At 41.3% G+C, this 22,329-nt stretch overlaps 2 protein-coding genes across 2 annotated transcripts in view; one reads left to right on the top strand and one right to left on the bottom strand.

The window, feature by feature from the left end:
- Positions 1–1,581: 1,581 nt before the first annotated feature.
- MZT1 (mitotic spindle organizing protein 1) lies at positions 1,582–15,858 on the bottom strand. Its single transcript, XM_032792307.2, has 3 exons — positions 15,742–15,858; positions 5,589–5,734; positions 1,582–4,155 (listed from the first exon to the last, which is right to left on the bottom strand). Exons 1-3 carry the CDS (start codon positions 15,788–15,790, stop codon positions 4,132–4,134), a joined length of 219 nt encoding a protein of 72 aa, XP_032648198.1. The 5' UTR covers positions 15,791–15,858; the 3' UTR covers positions 1,582–4,131.
- Positions 15,859–16,136: 278 nt separating this feature from the next.
- The window catches only part of BORA (BORA aurora kinase A activator), a 45,904-nt gene continuing 39,711 nt past the window's right edge, over positions 16,137–22,329 (top strand). The window contains exons 1-2 of the mRNA XM_032792302.2: positions 16,137–16,454; positions 21,218–21,388. Of these exons, the coding sequence (XP_032648193.1) occupies positions 21,233–21,388 (156 nt within the window). The 5' untranslated portion in view covers positions 16,137–16,454; positions 21,218–21,232. The remainder of the gene's footprint in view (positions 16,455–21,217; positions 21,389–22,329) is intronic.

Raw genomic sequence — 22,329 nt, 5'->3', positions numbered from 1 at the left:
TTTTTGAATGCTGATTCTGGTAGGCATTTTAATAGAATTTTACAAAATTGCTGTGGGCAAAAAAGAAAATATTGAAAAGCAAGGCCCTGATCCTCCAAACACTTAACTCCACTCTCATTAACAGTCCCATTAACATCAGCGGTACTATTTGTTTCAAGTTCTATATGTGCACAACTCTTTGCGGCATCAGAGGCTAAAATTGTATTTGTATGAAAAGCTTTTCTCTAGGGGCATAAAATCGTATTCACTTGAAACAAAACTGATTTGGTGCTAATAATAAAAGTTTAGACTTTTAAAATATTAACCAGGTTATTCTGAATTTTATTACATACATTGACCAACATTTCAAAAATAAGAGCCTAAACTCTTGAACATATATCTGGGGAGTTAACGTTTGAATTTTCAAAAGCACCAACGTAGTTTAGAATCACAGATAGAGAAGCCTCCTTGAAACGCTTCTTCTGGACCTGTGAGAGTTCAATATATTGGATTTATGCTGTGATGCTAGTGAGGCCATGGACTCCCCCCGACCCAATATAGATGAGGACCTCAACTGTGAAATTGCTCCATAGAAAAAAATCTCTATCTAAAATCTGAAATTCTACTAATAATTAGGAAACTAAAGAAACAAATACAAAACATTGACTTTAGCAAGCTAAGACTAAAGTGAGAAATACTAAACTAACAATGTATAAATTAAAAACTATTTATTTTTTAAATTAAAATTGTGATATTTTGGCTTTTAAAAAAAAATCATGATTTTTATCTACCCTGGTTTCCTGACAGTGGAGTTGGTATAGGTCCATCGAACAGAGAGCACTGAGGAGAATGAATGTATACGGGGGGTACATGGTGTATTCTGCAATGGTTGATTGCATTTCAGCAAGGGGAGAGTCAGGGACCTACAGGGAACAATGTTATGAATAGGGCCCTACCAAATAGTCAGTCCATTATGGCCAATTTCAAAGCCATAAGATTTGAAAATGTTTAAATCTGAAATTTCAGTGAGGTAACCGTGGGGGTCCTGACCCAAAAAGGGATGGTGTGGTGGGGGGATGGTGGCAAACCTGTTGGGGGGAGGGTGTCAGGGGATTGTCACCCTCACTTCTGTGCTCCCTTCAGAGCTGTACTGTCCCTCCCCTGCCCAGCGAGAGCTAGGAGCCCCATTTGCTGGGGTGCTCCCAGCAGCACAGGAAAGATTTGACACAATTCCACAAGAACTCCTCTAGCTGCAGGAACTTCTGGGGCTGCTTCCCAGTCCCAGAGTGTCCTGCAGCAGAGGGAGGCACTCGGAGGTGGGGCTGGTGTCTCTCCACCCCAGAGCAGCTGTGCAGGGGAGGGACAAGTCCCCTCCCTCCCCTGCCCAGCCAGAGCTAGGAGCCCCCTGTGGTGGGGCACTCCCAGCAGCATAGGGAAGATCCTAGTCTGAATAACTGGAGTGCTACCTCATAAATATGGTCCTTAATGCCTACAAAGTGCTTTGGAAATGTAAAATACTAAGTATAATTAATATTATTGTTCAACTCTGCTTAAACAGAGAAAAGTATTTGTAGATGTAAAATTAAAAATGCATTGCTCATATTGAAATTTTGAACATTTATTGTATAATAGTATCTTCAAACAAACATTTTGAAAACTGCTTAGGGTCTCTCAGGGACAATAATGCCAAACTCACAAAAAGCAGAAAATATAGGAGTAAAGTTCTGTTCACAACCACGGACCGAAAAACACATGGTCCACTGCCCTACAAATCTGCTTTACTCAACTATAGTCACCAAGAGCATACCCAGACAGCCCTAAATGTGGCCTTTGATGCAAGTATCCAAAAGGAATGAAGCCACAGATGGATCTCAGCAATAGCTGGCACCTCCCTAGAGCTTTTGCTAGAGGAAGTGAGGCTGCCCCTAGGTAGTGCCACTATATCCCACTCTTTGTAAATGGAACAAAAATCGGTGTGTCCTCAGGGAAGATGGCCCCTCCCCAGGATCTATGGTTAGGAAACTAGACAGGAAAACATGAAGAGATGGGCAAATCAACATTATCAGCATGCTCTTCAATCTTTTGTCATTTTTGCTATACGGTTGGCAAACTGATCTGACACCACTCAATAACGCAAACTAGTTAACTGTTAATTTTCTGTGCCCCTTCCCCCCCCCATATTCAACTCTGCATTGTATTTTATTTTTAAACTTTCTTCTTGCCACTCATCGCCAAAAACATTACAAAAAACCCAAGACACTGTAAAAATATGAACAACTGTGTTTTGAAAGTACAGTTTTACCTTGGGAACTGAAAATACTTTAAACAATTCAAACATGTTCACATTTAAAATTTTCATTATTCTCCCCCACAAATATTCAAGTCAAAAAAGCACTAATTAATTAAAATGAACTTTGTGTCAACTTTCACTATGGTGCCACTAATGTACCATGATAATTAGCATACATCATTAGAGTTAAATTTCCCAGGTTTGATACTAAAGTATTTTATTTCATATATGTAAAACAGCAAACCAAAAAGATCACGTTACCAGGTAACAAAATAAACATAAAACGCTGCAAATCACTATTAAAATGAATTCATATTTTACATATTGTCTATAATAGGGGTGTCAACCATTAGGCCTGCTTGATGAATTTCTGTGGTCCTCATGTCCTACTCAGATTACAACACAATCTAAGATTCCATTTTAAAAAAATCAAAAGGTTTTTCTGTCTCCAGGCTGCAAAGATAGTTTTCCAAATGTAAGTCAATATAGTGTTATCTTCTTGAGTCTGTAGACCACCTGAAACAATAAATCAGAAGTGTGATCTCTGCTTCCTATTAATCTGTGTTGGAGTGACTTTAAACCAGTGGTGGGCAACCTGCGACCCACATGAGGCCCATCACTACTTTAAACTCAGTAATGACAACTATTCATCAGCACTAATTATTTCAATAGATAAAATGGGGAAGGGGCAGGAATTATTGAAGCGGAGACAGAGAGAAACAGGAAGGAAGGAAGGAAATAAGAAAGGAGGATAGAGACAGAAACAAAAGGAGAGAAATAGCAATTCTCCTAACTGTGAGTATATTTTCCCTTTGAGTGATAATGAACACTAAAATGAAAACAAAAAATGTAGTTACTGAATGTTCTACCACTGATTTCTACGCAAACATTTTAGACATCAGTGGATATTCCACTGTCAATTGAGGGGAGTAAATACGCTTATACCCAAACTCACTACAATAATTAAAAATGGAATTTGGCTCTTTCCAAATCAGTTTGACATCTCTGGTCTATACTTTGACTAGGACAAAGATAGCAAATATTCCATTAGAATTTTTGTGATCTGTAATGGACAGGATATAAACCTAATTAAAGCACTACTGAAGTCAATAGGATATTGCATATAATGCATAAAAGATGTACGGTAACTGCTTGCAGACTTAGGTTAGCTTGTTAGAAAAAAATTTTTTTTAATAAGCATTATTTAGTTCTGAAAAAAACAAACTATCAAAATGATAACAAGTTTAAGATTTCAAAACTAAGGTTTTTTAAGAAGCAAGCAAACTCTCACTATTTTTGCCTGCTCTCTGATTAAAAACAAAACCTAGAACGGATTTAAATGATGGCTTGTTCATAAAAGATTGCATCTGAAGTTGAATGCCAAGTTTCATACCAGAAGAAAATAAACTAATCAATCTATTATGCATAAACTGTCCAAAATTAAGAGTTTATAATAAAACTCTCAACAATATCTACAATATCAGAGGGATTAAGTTTCACTAAACTTTTAGGTAGATTCAGTGAACGTGCAATATTTGACAGACTGGTCATAAAACGAAGCTCAGGTTTATAAGGAATACATATAATCATCATGCTATTTCCAAAGTACTACAGTCTATTAAAAAAAAAGGAAAAAAGTAAGCAATGAATAATTATTAGATAATTCCATCAATATGCCTTTTTTCACTTTTCTATAAAGCTTTACACTTTTACATCTCATCCTTTTCTTTTAAAGAAGATTACATAAATGTTTGGAAACTTGAACATACAATAACTTCATTCTATATTTCTGAATAGCAGCCAGTCTTCAAACCCTTTGCTAGCTCGACATTTATCTCATCGAGATATCTTCTCCCATGAAGTCAACTTGTCATATTTTCAGCAGCCTAGAAAGAGAAGTACAATTCATTATAATGAACCCACTCAAAATAAACACTGTGGAGATATAGATCAGCTATTACACTTATGGTCATTTCTTGCACCTACTTTTATTTGGTCAACAATGTTTAAATAGTTTACAGATCATAAATCATGTGATATGTAATCTTAATATGCTGCTTAAATGGCTCTTTCATGGATTATTTTCATTTTCACAATATTTTTGACTCTCATTTTTCTTCCTTTATTAATTTAGCCATTACTTGACAAAATCTGACACAGGAAAGCCAAGTGTATAATTCTAACAAGGAGCTGTACCTGGTCTTTTCGCACTGACTGATGGAGGTGGTGTTCAGATTAGGGCATGTTTTACTACAAACCCACACATAGTCATGCGGTCGCACCTACTTGTTAAACTGTAAACCAAAACAAACAAACACAAAATGTGTGAAATGTAAATGAATCCTTATTCTTGTCCCTTCCATATTTTTATTATATAATATGAAATACATAATGGTGTAGCATAAACATTTTATCTGCATGAATTTGGGACACTGGCATAATTCATAAGTAACACTACAGTGAGTCATACAGATCATTTTAACAGCAGTAGTAATAGTAACAGCAGCAGTAGTAGTAAATATTTATATAACGGTACCACTGGATGCTGGATAAACACAGAAGAGCTATCCTTGCCCTGAAAGGCTCTACAGACAAACGGCAGGGAATGCGGTTATGACATACAAGAAAGTTAATGTGGGGAAGAACTGATACTGCCTTCTACATAAATGTAGACGAATACATGTAACGGAGATCATTATTTTTTAAATTGGGATTCGAAGAAGAGAGAAAGATTACTAAAGCAGCTAGCGTGTGTAGGGCTCAATTATGAAGAGACTTAAAGGTAAAAAACAAGGAGCCTATACTTGATATAGAGGTGAATGGGAATTGAAGCCTAAGTGTGGATCTGTTGATAAAATTTGAAAATCTGATGAGCAAATTGTTAGAGAATCCATCCCTGGCTCTACATTACTTATAGCTTTGCAAAATTATCATGAAAGTGTACCTGTTCACTCAAAGAACAAAAAAGGCCCAGTTGCCCATTTTTTACCATTGTGATTGATGATAAAGTTAATAATTTTATTGGTCCATCAAAACATGTCACTCATTCAAAGTAAGGGAAAAAAAGCAAGTAAAAATTTGTAAGGTTTGCTATCTGCAGAGTCTATGCTTTAGATCAAATCCTATTAGCAATACAGAATGAAGGTGACAGGATTTGTTTCCTAAGACTATTATTTTTATTTTATTTAAAATGCAAGGTAAAGGTACAATTTCCTATAAAAGGCTAAAAGTGCAGTAATTTGAACTCTGATTTGCTTTCATTAAAAAAAAAACAAAAACAAAAAAAAACCCTCTGCATGTTTTTCATAAGCTGTCTTACCTTTAGCGCTTCTGTAGCCTTGCGTAGCTCTTTAATTACTGAGGATAAGGCCTCTGGATTTATACCTTGCTCACACAACCGCACACAAATAGACAAAGTTTCCATATCCAAACCAGTGTTTAATATTCTTGAAATCTCAAGCAGAACTGCAACAATTTTTAAAAATTAAAATTAGTTTTTTTTAAAGTTTAAATGAGATTACTGACATTTCTCTTTAAAATAATTTATTTCTTAAGGGTGGGATTTTCAAAAGTTGAACCTCTGTGGATGGGGACAATGGAAACACTACCTATCCACCTCCCGAGTTTGAACTCCACCTATAACATTCATAATCACCTTTCCCATGTGAAGTCAGAAGTCCCAGACTCCAAACTCAGATCCACATTTACATTCTCTACCCTAGTGTTTCCCATTCACTGAACCAGGATATTACTTGTTTACTGTTGTGATAGGAAAAATAGTCAACATGCCTATAGAATGTAGTAAGCTCTCATTTGTAGACAGTGATTTAAAAAAATTCTAAAATTGTAATGATAATTCAAATCTTTGCCCGTTAAATGGAAGGTAGGAAAGAAAACAGGAGAAGTTTTAATTATTACAATATTATAATATTGTTTTGTATTACTGCATATTTAATTATCAATTTTACTCAATATTAAAGTTTTGTCTGACAATACAGACATAAATATTAACTTTTATTTGCTCTCAAAAGCAAATATTAACTTAAGCTTTTAAAAAGTGTTCAAAGCTAGTGGCTCTCAACCTTTCCAGACTACTGTACCCCTTTCAGGAGTCTGATTTGTCTTGCTTATTGACAAGTTTCACCTCACTTAAAACCTACTTGCTTACAAAATCAGACAAAAATATGAAAGTGTCACAGCACACTATTACTGGAAAATTGCTTACTTTCTCATTTTTACCATATGATAAAATAAATCAACTGGAATATAAATATTGTACTTACATTTCAGTGCATAGCATATAGCAGTGTTTCCCAAACTTGGGACACTGCTTGTGTAGGAAAATCCCCTGGCGGGCCGGGCTGATTTGTTTATCTTCCCCATCCACAGGTTCGGCTGATCGCGGCACCCACAGAAGGCTCCAAGCAAATGGGGGCTGCGGGAAGCAGCGCAGGCCGATGGATGTGCTGGCTGCCGCTTCCAGCAGCTCCCAGTGGCTTAGAGCAGTGAACCGCAGCCAGTGGGAGCCGCGATCGGCCGAACCTGCGGATGGGGAAAGTAAACAAACAGGCCCGGCCTGCCAGGGGCTTTCCCTACACAAGTGGCGCCCCAAGTTTGGGAAATACTGGTATATAGAACAGTATAAACAAATCATTGTCTGTATGAAATTTTAGTCTGTACTGACTTCGCTAGTCTTTTTATGTAGCCTGTTGTAAAACTAGGCAAATATCTAGATGAGTTAACTGGAAACATCTATATGCATTCCCCAGGGTACGTGTACCCTGGGTTGAGAACCACTGTCCTAGGCCCTCACTCCTACATCTATACTTGGTTCTCCCTTTGACAGTGCCAATGCCATGTGTTACAAGAATGGCCATCACTTGATTCAGTGACTCAAGATACTACTTCTAGATTTTTACTGGCTAGGTTTTCCCAGCATCATTACCCTTTTGCCTTACATTCTTCCCATCTACTAACAATCACTGAACTCCCCATTCTACTACAAGCATCTTCATCCAAGCATGTCTGTGATGAAATGGCATCCTCTGACTAGATACTACTCCCTTTTTAATCTTATGAAAAGCTTTCACTATTCTAGAGCAGTACAAGGTTCAGTCTTCAGCAAGATTCCCTGACAACAGTGATTTATATTAAGAAATATTACTTACAATGTTTCTATAATCGCAAATAAACAAAGCTTTCCAAAATTTGAAATAGAAATGCTACTTCATTCCTTCCACCATTACACTAGGGCACATGGCTGTTTGGATACCTAATGTGCTAATACTGACAAGATATATAGTTCACAAATACTAAAAATGTTTTACTGCAATATCAATTCATGGTATACTGAATTAAAACTTTAAAAAAAATAAGATCACCCACACATATAGGCCAGGCCAAGATGTTCAAAAATGAGTGCCTAAAGTTAGGAATCTATGTCCATAACTAGGCACGTAGGTAAGTGGCCTAAATTTCAGAAGTGCTAAGAACCCAGAAGAACCCAACAAAGTCAGTGGGAGCTGCCAAGTGTCCAGTACTTTTGAAATGTGAGTTCTATTGATATGTTCTCCCTGCTTAACTAAAGGTGGCTGTAATTCTCTCATAATGACCTTGAAAATACTGCAATTATATAAACACAGTACATTTTGAGGTCAGAACACTACATTTAACTTTCTTAATGAGTTTTTAGTATATATTTCCTGGGCATACAAATTTCTGATTACTTTGTTCTGATTCCCCCCCCACCTCCATGGAAAAGTAGTGTTTGATAACTTGAGACAGAGAATTGCACAACTTTTCAGTGACTAATTTCAGCTCCTATTCTCTGCAGAATCTCTTTTATTAGTACTTGATAATGGTGTTTTATGGAAAGATATCTTACATTCCAGCCTAAGGTTAGTTCAGGGGTCGGCAACTTCTGGTATGCGGCTCGCCAGGGTAAGTACCCTGGTGGGCCAGACCAGTTTGTTTACCTGCCGCGTCGGGAGATTCAGCTGACCATGGCTCCCACTGGCCGCAGTTCGCCGTCCCAGACCAATGGGGGTGGCGGGAAGCCGCGGCCAGTACGTCCCTCGGTGCTTCCTGCTGCCCCCATTGGCCTGGGACAGCGAACCGTGGCCAGTGGGAGCTGCGATCAGCCGAACCTGCCGATATGGCAGGTAAACAAACTGGCCCGGCCCACCAGGGTGCTTACCCTGGTGAGCCGCGTGCCAGAGGCTGCTGACCCCGGGTTATTCAGTTACAAACACAACTTTTACTTTTGATGAAATGAGTTAAACAACATACAGTATAATTTAGAATTTCAAATCTCACTTAGTCTCTTATAAAGTCTAACGATTTGTTTTCCTTGTTTCTTTAGCTATTATAATGTGCCACAGGGTAGACTCTCTCTCTGATACTCATATGGCCCCTATTACTAGTACCCATGCATCTCACAATCTTAATGTATTTATCCTCAACAGCCCTAAGAGATAAGAAAGTACTATTCACCTCATTTTCAAACACGGGAACTGAGGCAGAGAGAGACTAAGGGTAGATTTTTCAAAAGTAGTTAAGTGATTCAGGAACGTCAAAAATCTAGTGTTCATGATTGAAATCACTTGGAGATTAGATGCTTATGCATTTTTGAAAATGCCACTATTTAGGTACTAAACACCTCCCATTGGAAGACAAATGGATGTAGGCTCCTGAGTGTCTTAACTCACTTTAGAAAATGGGACTTATGGACTTTCAATATTTTACCCTAAACGACTCTTCCAAGGCTAGCACAAGAAGTCTGGTTTCCAAAATCCAACTCTAGCACCCTAATCATAAGTCCATCCTTGGTCTCTCTGAACTGAAGAAGTAACACACAAATCTCTCTACTCCTGGGGGAATTATGCGCAAAAAATTAAAAATTCTGCATAAAATATTTCAACATTTTGCAAAATTCTGCATATGTTATTTGTCAAAATAACACAATATAATCACTCTGATCTCAGTAATTTCTATAATTTGTTTAAACTACAGTACAAAGGATGAAGAATGGGAGTGGAGAGCACTGGAGGAAATCCCCAAACCCTCTTGCCTAATAGTAACGTAGGTAGGTTTGACCCTTTATTTCTAGTTATTAATCAACAAATATATGGAGCCATACGCTTGGTGTTACTTGCTTTTCAGTTGCCTATGATGCGAGGGCTGGGGAAAAAAAAATCAATCAATTTATATTGGCTACTAACCATCTCCAGAAAGGTCAGTAGCAAATAGTTCATGGAGCAGATTTTGATAGGAAATTTTGTCAGTCCAAAAATTTAGATCAGTTCTAATCACTAAAGCAGCATAAGCTTTTATAAAGCCATACTGTCCTTTACACCACTCTAGCAACATAAAAGAGCCTTAAAACTTTTACACTTGTTTTACACCCGTAGGGGAATTCACAAAGACAATGGGAACAATTCACTAAGGAGGCAGGCTGCTATGCTTTGAAGTTGCAAGTGTAGCCATACCCTAACGGGACCGAGCCTGCCCCATGCCTACTCCTCAGAAACCTAAAGCCTTGCCCCTCCATGCCAAGCACACTGCAATAGTGTCTCTGTCTCTCTCTCTCACGCACGACTGTCCTCCCACCCACTGGCCAGCGGTTATTTACATCCCAACCAGCTGCTCCGGGTGCCCGAACCAACCTGCCTGTGCTACAGAGAGGGGCACGTGACCACTCTTGCAGCTTCCCTGTCATAAGTCATTCTTCTGCAGGGAAGCAAAGAAATCTGTGCGGTCATGAATTCTGCGCAAGCACAGTGACGCAAAATTCCCCCAGGAGTATCCCTTGTACATTTATCTGACTACAAATAATTGATCAAATATCTCAGAGTTACGAACACCTTGGGAATCAAGGCTGTTCGTAACTCTGAAGCGTTTGTAACTCAGAAAAACCATGTTTTGTTCAATCAAAAGTTTACATCTGAACACTGACATCATAGAGCTTTAAAACTTTACTATGCAGAATAAAAATGCTTTTAGCCATCTTAATTTAAACGAAACAAGCACAGAAACAGTTTCCTTACCTTGTCAATTTTTTCAGGCCCACCCCATTTTCTTTTAGTAATTTACATTTAACACAGACCTGTATTTGTTTTTGTTTTTTTTCTTTTTCATCATCTCTGATCCTGCCAGATTGCTCACTTCCAGTTCCAAATGAGGTGTGTAGTTGACCGGTCAGTTTGTAACTCTGGTGTTCGTAACTCTGAGGTTCTACCATAATTTTTTCACATATCTGCAACTTTTATAACTATTTTTTTCCCTAATCTGTCATTAATAGTTGCTCTAATTTTACTTTATTCTGACTATGGAATGATTGTTCTTGCCCAAAAACCTCTCTCTGTCTCCAGAGAACTGCATGGTTCTCCCGGGAACCATAGCGGCAAAAGAAGCAGAACATTTGGCCGCCACTCCCAGGAGCTAGCACCCCACACCGGCAGCTCCACTAGCGCAGCTGTATCACCCCCAGCCTTGCCTCCGTCCCTTCCACACAGCTGTTAGCATCTCCTGTCTGGGGGTGTGCAAGCCAGTTAACCACAAGAGCACAATGAGGGACAGCTGCCGGTGGGCGGGGCTGGAGGCAGTACAGCTGTGTCGGAGGAGCTGCTGGTGCGGGGTGCTGGCTCCTGGGAACTGCGCTCCCACGTTCTGCTCTTTTCGTTGCTGTGGTTCCCAGGAGAGCCCTGTGGTTCTGTGGATACTGATATATATCCGCATCTGTGGGTATAAATTTGTATCTATGCAGGGCTATACATATAGTAGCAGAGTTAAGGATGTTTGTAGAGCCTTAATTATGCATTTAGTCACTTTCAATTTTTCTTTTAATAAATTAAGAATATTTTACTAATTTTAAAAGTCATGTGCATTCAACACAAAGCTAGTTAAATTTAACCACACTTAATTCTTTATAACGTGAAGACTAAAGAGGACAAAATAATGCCAACTGTGACCATTAAAGTTTGACAGTCTGTTGTCCATTCATAAATGGGAATGCAAAAAGAATTATAGTCCTCTGAGACGAAGTGGGAATTGTCTTAATGTTTTGTCAGAATACTGTGCATGTGCCTCAATTTCTCCTATGTGTTACTCAAGTATCTAGGTGATGGTACAAGGGTGTGTGATCATTGCAGAGACCCCTAGAGGGCAGGTGTGACTGCCGTCTGGCTGCCTGGCCCAGACAATAACTGACACTGTATCATGGCAACTGATAGCCAGGACCCATCCTCCGCAAGAGCCAGTGAGACATGTAAGAGAACAAAGCAAGAGGTGGAGACCTGGGAAAGAGACAAAGGATGGAGGAGGGGCAAGTGGGCATGACTGAGGGTGGGCTGCTGGAAGCAAGTTAGTCTCCTTTTGGGAGTTGGAGGGGAGAGGGAGAAGAGCCCAGGGCCTCTGGATTCCCCAAGATGGACATCACTGGGTTCTGTACTAACAAGATCTGTTCAACACTGTGTTCCTGTCAACTAATAAACCCTTCCGTTTTACCTCACTGGATGAGTAACTTATAACTGCAAAGATGGGTGCCTGGCCCCATTGGGAGGGGGGATGGAAGGTTTCCCCAGGTGTCCTATCCTGTGGACTCTCTGTAAGCAGCTCATGCTGTGAGCAGAGGTGCTGAACGCTCAAGAGATCAGACCCAAGGAAGCGCTGAAGCAAAGGAAGCTTGCCCTACTTAGAGGGTGCTGTTAGGGGGCTTATTCTTTTACCCTCTTACTTCCCTGATTCTTTTTGCATGAACAGAGAGCAACAACACCCAAAGTCCGAACGTGCAAACAATCTGATGTTTATTGGGGTGAACTTTCAGCAAGCATGATTTCAGTTTCCTTCCTCAGTGTCCCCTTTCCCAGCTCTGATACCACAGATCCTTACCTGTGTCCCTGTTCCCATTCCCCCCCTTAGCAAAACATGATTCCATTTCCCCCACCCTCATTCCCTGTTCCCATCCTCAGGGCCAGAGCTTCCATTTAGGCGACCGCACTAGGGTTTGGGAGGGTGGCATTTTGCGGCCCTCGGCGGCAATTCGGCGGCGGGGGGGTCTGTCATAAGTAGATAGGTAAGGTAGGGGTTAAGTTTCTTTTACCTGGAAAGGGTAACCAAACACTTGACCAGAAGACCAATCAGAGAACTGGATTGTTTAAAGTCAGGGGCGGGAATTTGTATACTCGGGGTCTTTTTTGTTTTCTCGGCTGTGAGTAAACAAGGTTTCCTCCTAACTCCTTCTTATCTCAAATATTATACCAAAAGTCTGTGAGTACAAAGGAACCCAAAGCAATTCGGCTGTGAGGAGCTTTGGGTTGTATTTACAGATGTGGATTGCTGGGTCTTTGTTGTTCCTCGGCTGTGAGGAACAAGCTACCTTACTGATTCCAATCTTCTTCTCATTCTACTAAGGGGCAGTGAGTACAAACCGGGAACAAAGTAAAATCGGCTATGATATGCTTTGCTTTGTACTTACTGTGTGTGATTGCTGGTCTATTTAAATTGGCTATTTTTTAAATCAGACTGGGTTATTCAGATTTTCTTAAGTAGGAGCCTGTATAAATGTTTATGCAAGTCATTAGTCTGTATTGTCTCTTTTTCCATATAAAGTTTTTTTTTTTCAAAACTTGTGGAAGTTTCTTTTTCTAGTAAGGCAGAGAAATTGAAACCTCTGTATCAGGTATCTGTCTCCCTCACGGTAAGGCAGGAACGGGGAAAGGCAAAGCCAAGCTGTTGGTATTTTGCATCTCAATTGTCCTGAGAGGAAAGAACGCTTATCTCTTGGGAAGCAGAGAAACAGGTTATCTGGAGGTCCCCCCAGGGGAGGGTTGGGGACACCAGAGAGAGGAAAGGGGGGTCAGGCCCTATCAATTCCTGACCTGGTGGCAGCCTATCAGATCTAAGCTGGAGATTAAGCTTAGAGGAATTCAAGCTAGTACCTTATATTTGAACTCTAATGTTCAAATCAAGGAATAATACTATGACAGGGTCCTTCCGCGCTCTGGATCTTCGACGGCAATTCTGCAGTGGGTCCTTCACTCGCTCCAGAACCTGCCGCTGAATTGCCCCAAAGATCGGGAGCACGGAAGGACCCCCCCGCCGCCAAATTGCCACCAACCGGGAGCGCAGAAGGACCACCGCCTAGGGCACCAAAAACCCTGGCGCCACTCCTGCCCATCCCCCCCTTACTTCCTGATTGACTGCAGACTATATAGCAAAACTTGAGTTCTGCTTAGCTATACCTTAACCAATCATTTTACTAAAATTTAACTGACCAATCCTAACACATTGTAACAATTATTTAACCAATTATACTCCACCACCTTAACTGGTTTACACCCAACAAAATAAATTATACAGCAGACAAACAGTTACGGAACCAGACAGAGATTATACAGACAAACAATAGGGAAGTGGAGACTACAGTGACAGAACAATACAGAAATGAAGATTTCACATCCCAGCTATTGATAAGTGAGTTCTTTCCAGACAGGATGCTATTAAACTAAGTTTCCTATTACATCTTCTAGGCTCTTCTCTTTATCTGGAGCTGATAAATCGGATCACCCTTTTAACAGCCCCAGATTGCCTTATTTCAGTGTAACTAGTTTGAAACGTAAGGATGTAAACCTTTGCTTCCCACGTTATAGCTGCCTCTGCTGCTTAGCCAAAGGCTTAGCCTAAGAACACGGCCTCCAACTGTTATAGTAAAAAAGGCCCTTAAACCAGCAAACAGTAATTTTAATTCTTTCTTTTATACCTCTATAACTAGCTAAGTAATAAAAATACACCTAAATTCTTAAAGTATAGGCCTTTGCAGACAGGCTTGAATATCTGTATCCTAACATGTGCCTTGAGGGGTATTGTCTGAACTTCATTTTTAGTGGTTCCAGAGCATCGAGCCTGTGCACGCTGTGACATGGCCAAACAAATGTTCTTATTGTAATAGTAATGAAAAAGCTTGAATTAAAGGATATATAACAGTTTTCCCTTTTCATGTCAACATTTGTTCACCCCCCTCCCCACAAAAAAAAAAAAATTATAGATCTGTAGTTAAGGAAAAGAATTTTGGTGTTTCATTTGCAGTCACTGCAAACAGGAACATTGTACATGAAAGAAATCATCTTTAGTTATTTTCCTGTATCTTACTACTGACAGGGAAAAAAAAAATAATTTTTTTATTAGAAGTGTTAGCGTCAGTGCAACATTAAGTTCTAGTTCTACTTTGAAAAGTGACTGCAAAAAAAAGGGGGGGCATCTTCAATGCCCACATTTATTGTACTCAATTACTTGATTACTTAACTAGATCTAGAAGAATATATTTTCTGTCATTCCTAAAACTACAGCCTAGGCATAGAAAGTTGAATCACATTCTGTTCCCTTTGTGAATTATCACCAAAATACACAAAGCTAGTAATTGCATTTGTATAGACTTAAACGTGTATAATTCGGGCCTGATTGAAAATAAGGATGTTGCACATAAAATCCTGGAAAACTGAGTTTGAAAATAATCCTGCTGGGTAAAAAAGGAACAGAATCCAATTCACTCTCTCTTGTGCTGGCTCTGCAGGGTAGCGTAGAAAAATGTATTATTGTCAACAGCAAGCAGATATAACTGAACACACAAAATGGAAATAGTGGAGCTAGAAAATGTCATTTTTCTTGCCAATTCTCACAACCAAACTGCTCCTGAAGGGGAGCAATCAGCAGCCACCAATAACTGACAACTACTTACAGTTTAAAGAACAGGAGTACTTGTGGCACCTTAGGGACTAACAAATTTATTTGAGCATAAGCTTTCGTGGGCTACAGCCCACTTCATCGAATGCACAGAATGGAACACACAGAAAGAAGATATTTATACATACAGAGAACATGAAAAGTTGGAAGTAGCCATGCCAACTGTAAGAGGTCAACCAATTGAGATGAGCTATCATCAGCAGGAGAAAAAAAACTTTTGAAGTGATAAGGGAGATGACCCATAGAAAGTGTGAGGATACTTAACATGGGGAAATAGATTCAATTAGTGCAACGGGAATGTGGTTTCGTTCTTTTCTCAGCAGCGGGCCACAGAGAGCAGAGATCAGGGGGGCCGTGCGTGGCTCCTGGCCCGGCTCAATTCACCCTCCCGCCGGCTCGTAGCGGTCCTTAAGGGCCGCATCGCGCCCGCGCGGCGGGGCCTCAATCGCGGGCTCATACAACGTCCCCTCGCGCGCCGCGGCGATAGGTCGCGCTAACAGATGCCCGGCCAACATGCGCGACGCTGCAGGGGAGGCAGCTGAACGGTCACGCTACGGGGCCCGGGCAGAACACACGGGCACTGTGGAGGGAGGCGGGGGGGCCGTGCGGAGATAACCTGCGGCCCGGGAGCGCCGCAGCCACCCATCGAGATCACCTCCCCCCGGGCAGCTACACCGGTCGGACACCCGAGCCAACCGCAACGAAACCCATTAGCGGCGCCTCCTGGGACTCACCGTCCATCGTCTCTCTCACCGCGTTTAAATTGGCTGCGCCGCTCGCCATGGCGACCGAGGAACTCAGCGCGTGACCTCTAACCCGGAAACAGACACCCGCGCCCTGGGTTCAAACATTCCCGCCCCAACAGAAAAGTCTCGCCACGCACGCGCGGCTGCCCGTCCTTGCCTGACCTCCCTCTGTCACCCTCAAGCCCCGCCCCATCCGCCGTGTTAGTTTGAATAGAGCCTGTCTTCTTAACAACCGGAGAGGTGGGAGGAGGAGCCCGTTCGAATTTGTGAAGCGAGACAGTGTTGATTGGACCATTCGAGAGCAAAGGCGAGCCGCGATTGGCCGGGCCTGAGAATCGACGCGCGGCGATTGGGCAGCCACGAGGAAAGAGGGCGTGGCAGTTAAAGAGCCTCCCGGGCTGGCGCGGACGCGTGAGGAAGCAGTAGCCAAGCAAGTGATGCAGCCGCTGGAGTGAAAGTGGCGAGGGACCCCCAGTGCTGCTCGCCCCAACTCAACGACGGTGGCTGAACAGATTCCCGGCGGCGGAGGTAGCTACCTTCTCCCGTGAGGCTGTGATCGACTGAATCCCGCTTATCGTTAACTTGGGCCCCGAGTCTGCGGGGAGCGCGGTGCCACTGCTGGCGTTCGCGGCTCGCCGGGCGGGCTCCGCCAGGCGGCTGCTTTCACAGGGCACCGGCGACGGATCTGAGCGGACACGACTGTGAGTTTCCTGCTGCGGCTGCTACGATAGCCCGGCCTCTCCGCGGGGGGAGGAGGTTGGGAGAAAGAGTAGAGAGACCTTCCTTAGACTAATGGCTGGTGATAGGCGGGAGTTTGGACTTGATGGTCGAATGGTCCCTTCTGGCCTTAGACTCTAGGAAACTTCTTTTGCCCCAGTTCTACCCCCCAAATGACAATAAATAAGCGTGAGGAACCAGGGAGTGTGGACACCAGTGGGGTTTCGAATCCCTGTCCAGGAAAAGTCCTTCCAGGAGAGCACATCCCTGGTAGGGGTGTTGAGTAAACTTCCCCCTCCCCCCGGCTTGTAGATATTTAGTAAATTATTCAAGCGCTTAATTAATCTTCTGTAACAGTTGGCTGTCTGAAACCTCCCCTACCCAAGTCTATATGTCTTGCTCTAATTTCCTGCTAATCCCTCCTCTTTGCACTATTCTGATTGTTTTCCTTTTTCTGAAACTCCACGCACCAAACAGGCATTTATCTCTTTCAGATGGCTTGTGTGTTAAGAGCTGTCTTTTTGAAATTTGGTCTTTCCTTTATATCTCTGTCCTTTCTCTTGACTTTGTTCTCATTAACTCTTATTTTGATAGGTATTAAGTTTTTGCTCTTCATCTTATCTTCCTCGCACTCCCCTATACCTCTGTATGTCTGCCTCTCATAGTTGAGCCTGGTAACTCAAATCTCAAACTACTTTTCACACCTTTTTCAACCGGACTAGACTTTAAGATGTTAGTGCTTCTTCAAAAATGATCAGGGCTATTGATCAATCTCAGTTAACTCATGCGATTAACTCAAAAAATTAATTGTGATTAAAAAAATTTATTGCAGTTTTAATCATACTGTTAAACAATAGACTACCCATTGAAATATACTAAATATTTTTGATTGCTTTTCTACATTTTGAAAATATATTGATTTCAGTTATGACACAGAACACAAAGTGTGCAGTGCTCACTTTATTTGATTTTATTACAAATATTTGCACTGTAAAAATGATGAACAAAAGAAATAATAATTTTCAATTCATCTTGTACTGTAGTGCAATCCCTTTGTCCTGAAAGTGCAACTTACAAATGTAGATTTTTTGTTGCTGTTGTTACATAACTGCACCAAAAACTAAACAGTGTAAAACTGTAGAGCCTACAAATCCACTCTGTCCTACTTCATGTTCAGCCAGTCGCTAAGACAAACAATTTTGTTTGCATTTACAGGAGATAACACTGCCTGTTTCTTATTTACAATGTCACCAAAAAGTGAGAACAGGTGTTCACATGGCACTTTGGTAGCTGGCATTTCAAGGTGTTTACTAAACATTCGTTTGCCACTTCATGCTTTGACCACCATTCCAGAGGACATGCTTCCAGGCTGATGATGCTTGTTAAAAAAATAATACGTTAATTAAAATTGTGGCTCAACTCTTTGGAGGAGAATAGTATGTCTTCTCCTCTGTTTTACCCGGATTCTGCCATATATTTCAGGGGATTTGTCCTGCTTTGAGCAGGGGGTTGGACTAGATGACCTCCTGAGGTCCCTTCCAACCTTGATAGTCTATGATTCTCAGATAAGGACCCAGCACATGTTAGTTTTTAGAACACTTTCACTGAAGATTTGACAGAACACAAAGAATGTACCAATGTGAGATTTCTAAAGATAGCTACAGCACTTGACCCAAGGTTTTAAGAATCTAAAGTGCCTTCCAAAACCTAAGAGGAATGAGGTGTGGAGAATGCTTTCAGAAGTCTTAAAAGAGAAAACTACAAAACCCGAACCACCAAAACAGAAAATCAACCTTCTACTGGTGGCATCTGAGTCAGATGATGAAAATGAATATGTGTCGTGTCACACTGTTTTGGATTGTTATTGAGCAGAGCTCGTCATCAGCATGGATGCAGTTTCAGGTGACATTGTAAACAAGAAGCAGGCAGCAGTATCTCCTGCAAATGTAAACAAACTTGTTTGTTTTAGTAATTGGCTGAGCAAGAAGTATGACTGAATGGACTTGTGGGCTCTAAAGTTTTACATTGTTTTGTTTTTGAATGCACTTATTTAACCAAAAAATCTACATTTGTAAGTTGCACTTTCATGATTAAGGGTATGTCTTACGCTACGCGGATTATTCTGATTTTTAAGAAAACCGATTTTTGGAAACAGACTATATAAGTCGAGGGCATGCGGCCACATAAGCACATTTAATTCGGCGCGTGCATCCATGTACGAGGACTAGCGTCTTCCGGAGCGTTGGCACTGTGGGTAGCTATTCCCATCCTTGCAGTCTCCCCTTGCCCATGGAATTCTGGGTTTGAGATCCATGTCTTAATAGGGCCAAAAATTTGTTGCGGGTTTATGAGTAATTGTCGTCAGTCAGTCTCCTCGTGAAAGCATGGCAGACATTCATTTTCCTGAATTGCCCGGCAGCGCATAACCAGCACCATGGAGCCTGTTCAGCCTTTTTCTGTTACCTGTGGTCTATGATGCCTCCTAAAGAGCGGTACAGATCCCTTCCTTTGAAAATTAGCAAAGACGTACCAGCTCTACTGCCCATGTGTTGCGCTTTGGCAAATTGACAAAAGACGGTTACGTCATACTGTACCGTTGTGCTGTCATGGTTGCTCCTTGGTCAGCCTCGGTAGGTCAGTCGGGGGTCCTAGACAAAAAATGGTAATGACTCACCAGGTTCATTCTCTTCTTTTAAGTTTTGTCTAATGGAGTCGGTCCTTCCTTGAATTCAGGCAAGCCCCATAAAGAACAGAGAGGCAACAGCCGCTCCAGGTCAGAGCTCAACATCCCGCAGAAATGATGTTGTATGCCATTCTAGGGGCTTGCCCGCACAAACCACCTGTTGCTTCCCTCTCCTCACCCCTGCTGGGCTACTCTGTCGCAGTATTCCCCATTTGTGGAGAAGTAATAAGGATGACATGAATAAGAAAACACTGACTTTATTGCGTCTGCAAGCAGGGGAAGGGAGGGCGGTTGGCTTACAGCAAGTAGAGGTGGAACTCCACCATTCTGCTCTTACTAGCCTATAGCTGAAAATGGGATCTGTGACAAGCACTAGGACAGATAGCACAGGCAGGACTGAATTTCTCCATTCTGTGGTGGGCCTTTGGTTGACACTGGTAAATACAAAATGTCCCAGGATGTGTTTGTTGGGGACAGGTTTCTAAACGCAGCTTTTAATTTTTTATTTGCAAGCAATGTAGAGGATCTAAGTATTTTTGATGTGGACCCTGGTGCAGGGGTGGCTGGGTTGGCACGACCACACAGTGCTGTGACTGAGGAGAGCAGCCTGGGGCAGAAGCTTCCAGCTGTCAGATATTCCAGGCAGGACTGAAATCTCCATTTAGACCAAACTTAAAGAGAGAATGATTGGCGTCATTCCCATTTTGCCAGGGGTGCCCCTGGCCGACTCACCCTGGCCAGCTTAGGGCACCCATGGACGATTGATGACAGATACAGTCCTACTGTAATTGTGTTCTGCCGCCACAAGGAAGGTAGGGGTGCTGCTGTTGTAGCACTGCCACCGTGTCTGCCGCAGCATCAGTGAATACGGTGACACTGAAAAAGGCGAGAAACGGTTTTTTCTTTAGCCTTTCACAGAGGAGCGCGGGGCTGCATAACAATATACCCTGAGCCACTGGACTGATGTTTTGACCCTTCAGGCTTTTGCGGAGTTCAGCCAAGAATTCAAATGGTTTTTTGAGAGTGCGGAACTGTGAGATTGCTACAGTCGTCAATCACACCCCCTCCGTGAGCATCCATTTCATTCTTTGGCTTTTGGTAGCTTGTCTCAGCTCCTTAAAGTTTCACGCAGCACTGGTGTTGATGTCCCTTCTGTTGGCCTCTGTCTGTCATAGCCTTGAGATTTTTCAAATGTTGTTGCATTTTGTCTATGGGAACGGAGTTTCTGATAGAACAGATTCATCTCCCCATACAGAGATCAGGTTCAGTAATCTCCGTCGGTCCCATGGTGGAGCCTTTTTGGATTCTGGGACTGCATTTGATCATTGTGCATGATCAGCTCTCCATGCTGGGCAAACAGGAAATGAAATTCAAAAGTTCGCAGGGCTTTTCCTGTCTACCTGGCCAGTGCATCCAAGTTCAGATTGCTGTCCAGAGCGGTCACAATGGTGCACTGTGGGATAGCTCCCGGAGGCCAATACTATCAAATTGCAGCCACACTAACCCTAATTCGAAATGGCAATAACGATTTCAGTGCTACTCCCCTCTTCGGGGAGGAGTATAGATATTATTGATATTAAGAGCCCTTTTTATCGAAGTAAAGGACTTCGTTGTGTGGATGGGTGCAGGGTTAATTCAGTTTAACGCTGCTCAATTTGAGAGAAACTCATAGTGTAGACCAGGCCAAAAAAGAGATTGCACTACCGTACTTAGGTGTATTGAAAAATAGTTTCTTTTGTTTTTACAGCGTAAATATTTAATACAAAATTCATATAAACTAAACACTGTACACTTTGTATTTTGTAATTCAAATCAATATATTTGATTATATAAAAACATCAAAAATATTTAAATAATCGGTATTCAATTATTGTTTAACAGCGCAATTAATTTCATGATTGATCATGTTTAATTTTTAATCGAGAGATTAATTATGATTATTTTTTAATCGCTTGACAGACCAAAAAAGGATATGATTTCTAGTCTTTTCCTAAAACTAAGGGTGACTCAAAATGAAAAATGTAGCTTCCTCAATTGTAACTAAAAAAAATTGTTTTCTTCTAGGTGCAGCTCTGTGCTATGGGAGATGCAGAAGAAACTAAAATGCAAATAACACCAAAGACTCCAGGACGGGCCACAGTCTTAAACCCTTTTGAAAGTCCAAGTGATTACTATAGTCTGCAGGAGCAGATTGTTTCCAGTCCTTCTGTTTTTAAATCAACAAAATCCTCATCAGTAAGATTTAATATCTAGTACAATGTCACAGAGGCAGTATTAATACTGCCAAATACTAATTTATCATTCCTTAAATGTGCAGATAGTTTTTACTAGAGTTTAAGCAAGATTAAGTAGCATAGTTTCTTACAACCTTCTTAATACTAAAGGAAACCTAGTGCTAAAACTCTGATGTCACTTAGCACTATGACTTTGTTTTTAAAATATTAATGATAACATTACGTTAACATATATACTGAATGCAAAAAACTATTTGTATGATGCTAATCAAATTCTTGAGAAAGGGAGGAATGAAGACCACTTGTTAGAGTTAGTTGTCGTCTAAATAGGTGCTCTGTCTGCAGCAATCCTTGTTCTAGGCTTGTGACACAAGCAGGTTGGATACAAAATCTTTAGAATGATGCTATTTTACATTTCTTTTTTTATTATAGCACTTCTATCATGTGAAGGTTTTGAAGTCCTGTTTAAATTGTTTATATCTATATACAGTAGAAACCTGTTCATCCGACCCTCCCATTATTTGGCTGTACTTGACAACCAGTGCACACATGTCCAGAAGGGGAGCTAGCTCTCTTGTGGCTGCTAGATGGTGCTGTAGCATTGCATTTTCCCATTTTCTGGTTTATCTGGATCATTTGTCCATAAATTCCAGGACACTGGAATAAAGTCAATACTTTGCAGAAGCGGTATTAGTTTGATATGCAGTGAAGAAAACTTTACTCCATTGAAACAACAAAAAAAGTTTAGGTAGATGGAATGTAATTTCCCATACTGGAATTTGACCAGGTCCTTGAGGATATTACCCACAATTGTACAGATGTGGGTGTATCATGAATTTTTTACCACAAGGGATCTGGATCTTCATTTTACGTGTATCTTAAAGATGGCACTGCTAGCAGTATAGAACCTTTAAACATCATACTGAAGTTCTGGAAGGAACA

The sequence above is a fragment of the Chelonoidis abingdonii genome, chromosome 1, assembly GCF_003597395.2.
Source record: "Chelonoidis abingdonii isolate Lonesome George chromosome 1, CheloAbing_2.0, whole genome shotgun sequence".
Taxonomy (NCBI): domain Eukaryota; kingdom Metazoa; phylum Chordata; order Testudines; family Testudinidae; genus Chelonoidis; species Chelonoidis abingdonii.
Note: the sequence above shows the minus strand (reverse complement) of the source record. Positions and strands in the feature narration are given on the sequence as shown.

Bases quoted from the DNA above. Each gene is read 5' to 3' on its own strand.
- MZT1 (XM_032792307.2), bottom strand. From the start codon at position 15,790: ATGGCGAGCGGCGCAGCCAATTTAAACGCGGTGAGAGAGACGATGGAC. The intron at 5,735-15,741 runs GTGAGTCCCAGG...AAATTGTTGCAG, and splicing joins GGTGAGAGAGACGATGGACG to TTCTGCTTGAGATTTCAAGA. The intron at 4,156-5,588 runs GTAAGACAGCTT...TTCTCTTTCTAG, and splicing joins AGGCTACAGAAGCGCTAAAG to GCTGCTGAAAATATGACAAG.